The following is a 4,707-nucleotide window of genomic DNA, read 5'->3' as shown; positions in this document are numbered from 1 at the left end:
AAAAAAAAAAAAAAAAAAGATTAATGGGGTGATCTTCAAGGTCATAGATATGGCTCTGGAAAATAAACCAAGTTTATTTCATCATTATAATTAATCATCCTTAAGCTTTGGTCAAAGGAGACCCACAGTATGCACGGTGGGAAAGGAATCTGGCCTCTTGTGGGAGGTGAGGGTGGAGCCTGGGGTGGGAGGCTGGGTGGGGTGACTGTCTTGAATCCGTCCTGTTCCTAGCTTCATGGCTCACTAAAGAGGTTCCTGTATGTTTACTTTTCCAAAGTTCTTCCATAAAACCCCTTAGTAACCCCACACAGACTGTGACCCTGCCATCTCCAGGGGAGGAAGCTGATTTGCACAGAGACAGCCCGCTGCACACTCCACACAGCCCCCGAATCTGTGACCAACCCAAGCCAGGGGGTGACTGTCTTGCCCCTGCCCTGGCCCTGTGGGAGGAAGAAGCTGGCAGATCAAAAAGGGTTACCAGCTGGCTCCGGTGACTCACAACTGTGGGTCCAGGGCAGTGAATAAAAAGACAGATGACTCAGACTTTAGCGGGGCGCAGGGAGATAGATCCGCAGCAGCTCTTTACGACAGAGAGCAGCGAAGCTGAGCCCAGCTAATGTAAACCCCCTTCTAGTGGTGGGGCACTACTAGATGGGCCTCTTTTGAGACAGGGTATCATGTTGCCCAGGCAGGTCTTGGACTCCTGCTCACCCGTTTTCTGCCTCCCCAGTGCAGGGATTACAGAAACCTTCTGTTTACTTCTTCTTCCCAACCAGTCTTTTCCCCTGCCTAGCTGTGGCCTGTTCTCCGTTCCGTAGGCTTTTCCTTGCTGCTAAGTTCTCAACTCGGTGTGTTTGTGCTGCTGTTTCCCATGACTTCCTCCAACTGGGTTTGCTTCTCTTTCTTCTGCACATTCAAGTACTTGGATTAACCATACTTGGGCCTCTATTTCTTATGTCTCCCCACAGAATAAAAGGGTCCGATAGGCAGGAACTTCTCCGCTCAAGCACACAGTTATACTGAAGGCTGAAAAGTCCTGGCTAATGTGTTGACTCACTAGACCCTTTCTGAAATGTTCCTGCTTGGCCTGAATTGCTGAGGCTGACCACAGGCCTAGAGGGCATGATGACTCTAGTGCCCACTGAAGCAGAGGGCAGATGGCTGGGCCTGCGTACTCTTTCCCAGCATCCTCTGCTTTGCCTGTGGGCAGGCTTCTGTCCAGGTCTCCCTTCTTGCTGTCCTAACATTTTTTTTTTTTTTGGAAAGGATCTCCCTACACAGTCAGAATGTCCTGGAACTCATTATTTAGACCAGGCTGGCTTCGAACTCATCGAGATTAACCTGCCTCTGCTTCTACCTCTGGTATATGTGGTGGTATGAGCCTATATGCTGGTATTGCTTCAACTTTGAGAGTTTGACCCAGAGTAGTTTATTCTAGGCATATTTAAATGCAGCACAGTTTGGGAAAGAGTTTCTTGGTTATAGTGAGCTCAGTTCCCATGTGTCCAAAGCTTAAGACTTGCTTACTTTGAAACGTTTTTATAAAGTACAAGTGACGTTTTCCATAAAGAAACCTCCTATAGAGTAAATGAGAAAACAATCTCAAGTTTAGAGTCTGGGGGAGGATGTGGGGTGGCCTTGGCTACACAAATACTGAAAAGGTCACTAGGCTATTAACCACATCCACCCCAGCCTTCTGGGCAGAAAACAGGTTGTACGCCTCGTCTCTCCCTTTGAAGAGACAATCCCATGTATTTGATGTTCTTGGTTCTGCTGGTGCTTATCTGTGAGAACAAGGATCTCCGTGCTTCCTACAGCTCAGTGATGACTGTCTCACACTGACAAAGTCAAAAATCCAAACTAAATTCTTCCTCATTTAAGTTGTTCTTCCAAGGACAATATTGCTTTGTTTTTCATTTTTTTTTTTTGTTTAACTTTATGTGTATGAATGTTTTGTCTGGCTGTATGTTGGTGTACCATATGCATGCCTGGTGCCCACAGAGGACGGAAGAGGGCATTGGATGCCATAAGACTGGAGGTACAGGTGGTTGTGAGCACCATATGGGTGCTGGAAATTGAGCCTGGGTTTTCTGGAACAGCAGCCAGTGAGTGCTCTTAACCACTGAGCCAATTCTCTAGCCCATCGCCGAGTCTCAGAAATTCTGGAAAATCAGATATAAAAGTAATGACGATTTTTGAGATAGAATTCTCACGTAGCACAGGACATTCTCAAACTCTCTCTGTAGTTGAGGATGGCCCTGAACTCCGACCCTCTTGCCTCTACCTTCTGACTGGAAATAGAGGCGTGTGTGTTATTGTGTCTGCTGTAAAGCTAATTTTAAAGATTAAATTGACTAATATTATGACTATTGAGTGCGTGCTCATGATCTGTTTGTGTAGGTGTGTGGAGTTGGCTCTCTCTTTCCATCTTTTCCTGTTGTCTGGTCACAGAACCCAGGTCACACAGTCTTGGCCAAATGACCCTTTACCTACTGAGTCATTTTGCAGGGTTGTAAAGCTAATTCTTTTAACCAAAACAGACAATTAACCAGAAAAGCTGCTATGTTAAACCTGTACCCTAACATATTTTTGGAAAAAAAAAAGCACTGTGTCTGGGACAGAACATTTCCTCTTGTTATGTGTAATGTATTAGGTATGTCTGTCTCCAATTACACCAAGTCCCTGAGGGCTCGGGACTTTCCATAGCCTTTTGGTCTCTATGACAATGCACCTTGTGGCCTCAGAGGAAGCACAGGTGACAGGTGGTGCAGGTGTCAGGCAATGTTGGGGGAGACTTGTTGACTGTAGAATCGCACAGGTACATGAGCTTCTGTGCCCGAGTGCTCCGCTTTGCCTGCCAGCCCAGCCAGACTGCCTGAGTCCCCACCTCTCTAGGAAACTTCTACAAGTCCTGCAGCTCTGGATGAACCAGAGAGAGCTCCTGGTGGCTGTGGCTCAGCATAGAGTTGGGAACTCCCTCTGGAACCCCACTTCTGATGATGCTCAAGCTTCCTGAGTTCTAGAAGGGCACGTCTCGGGCAACCAGCATCCATTCTGTTCAGCCGCAGGCCTCATGCAGCCCTTCAGCATCCCGGTCCAAATCACACTGCAGGGTGGCCGGAGGCGCCAGGGGAGGTAAGTCCCCACCGGAATCTCCCACTAGAGTTCATCCTGCTGAACAAAGCTATGTGCACTTCTAGCGGAGAGGCTCAGATTGGAGGCTCAGCTTGGTAGGTGCTTTGAGGAGGCCAGGTTGCAATGCTTCCAGGCACCCGCAAACTACACCCTCTTATTCCCCAACCCCTCCCCCATATACCTCCTACCCCATCCCACCACCACCTTTGGTTGTCATTTTGAGACAGGATCCCAGGTAGACTAGCTGGCCCCAAGTTCTCTATACAGTTAAGAATGATCTTCCTGCCTCCACTTCCCCAGTGCTGAGATTACAAGTATGGACCCATGTACCTGGAGCACGGGTGATGGAGGCAGGCCGTGTGGGCTCTGGATCCCAGCTCTCAGGCAGTGCTCAATACCTTTTGTGTGAAGGAATGAAGAAATGACACTAGCCTTTGGTCTCAGTGGTGAAGTCTTGGTGATCCAGACCAAGACCCAGGTGCCAGCTCCCCATCTAGGTAGCTGTAAGATTCTGGGTGTCTGCCACCCTTCTTCTTATCTCGAAATAGTGACACTTACCTATGTGTGCCCTAGCACAGGGATAAACCATCCTTGAACTCTCTAAACTAGACAAAACTGTGTGTCCTGTGTACATTAGCTTTTTTATATTATTATTTTTGGTTTTGTTAGTTTGGGGGGGTTGTTTGTTCATTCGGTTGGTTTTTGTTTTTTGAGACAGGGTCTCCTGCAGCCCAGGTTTGACAGCAAACTTTCTGAGGTTGACCGTAAACTCCTGATCTTCCTGCCCCGACTTCCCCAGTACAGAGGTGGCAGGTGTGCACCACCCAGCTATGCTGCAGAGAGGAGGAAGTGAAAAGGATCATTTTAGGGACCCAGCTCCCCCAGGGTGTGCAAAGCAGAAGAGTTTTAAGCTTCAGGGAAGTGGGGCTCCCACGCCTGTCCTAGAACTGGGGCAGCAGCACAGTCAGCAACGGGCAGAGGAAAGGAGAGCAGTGCCCGGGGTTTTGAGTAAAGAGATATTAAAGATGTGCTGGCATGTTCTTGGGAGGGCAATGCCTTGAGGCCGAGCTCTCCTACCACAGGAAGCTTGCTAGTAGGAGCTGGTACTGGCTCACCACTCACTTTAACTATCCTCCTGGGATGGGGCATGAAGAAGAGGGAGGGGGGCAGAAGGGTTGGGGATGAGATTCAGGCAGGTTGGAGGGTCAGACCACAGAGCAGAGAAAGTCTCCAAGCTATGGACTAATGCTTTTATGAGCAATTACAGTGAGTCTCTGCATGGCACGAGATTGAGCAGCGACCAAGCCAGCAAGTGAAAGTTAGATGCTGCTCACGACAAGGAAGACAGCCAGTCTGTCCCCCACACTGCTCATGACAAGAAAGACAGTCAGTCTGTCCCCCGCACTGCTCATGATGTGGAAGACAGTCAGTCTGTCTCCCACAGTGCTCACAATGTGGAAGACAGTCTGCCCCCTGCACTGCTCACGACATGGAAGACAGTCAGTCTGTCTCCCACACTGCTCACAATGTGGAAGACAGTCTGTCCCCACACTGCTCACGACTTGGAAGACA

At 48.8% G+C, this 4,707-nt stretch overlaps 1 protein-coding gene across 1 annotated transcript in view; it reads left to right on the top strand.

Annotated features, from left to right (window-relative positions):
• The first annotated feature begins 3,073 nt into the window (after positions 1-3,073).
• Kcnmb3 (potassium calcium-activated channel subfamily M regulatory beta subunit 3) overlaps positions 3,074-4,707 on the top strand; it is a 16,190-nt gene continuing 14,556 nt past the window's right edge. The window contains exon 1 of the mRNA XM_005343801.1: positions 3,074-3,135. Within this exon, the coding sequence (XP_005343858.1) occupies positions 3,074-3,135 (62 nt within the window). The remainder of the gene's footprint in view (positions 3,136-4,707) is intronic.

Source organism: Microtus ochrogaster, chromosome 1, assembly GCF_000317375.1.
Source record: "Microtus ochrogaster isolate Prairie Vole_2 chromosome 1, MicOch1.0, whole genome shotgun sequence".
Taxonomy (NCBI): domain Eukaryota; kingdom Metazoa; phylum Chordata; class Mammalia; order Rodentia; family Cricetidae; genus Microtus; species Microtus ochrogaster.
The sequence above is the reverse complement of the archived record's forward strand: the minus strand, read 5'-3'. Positions and strand labels throughout refer to the sequence as shown.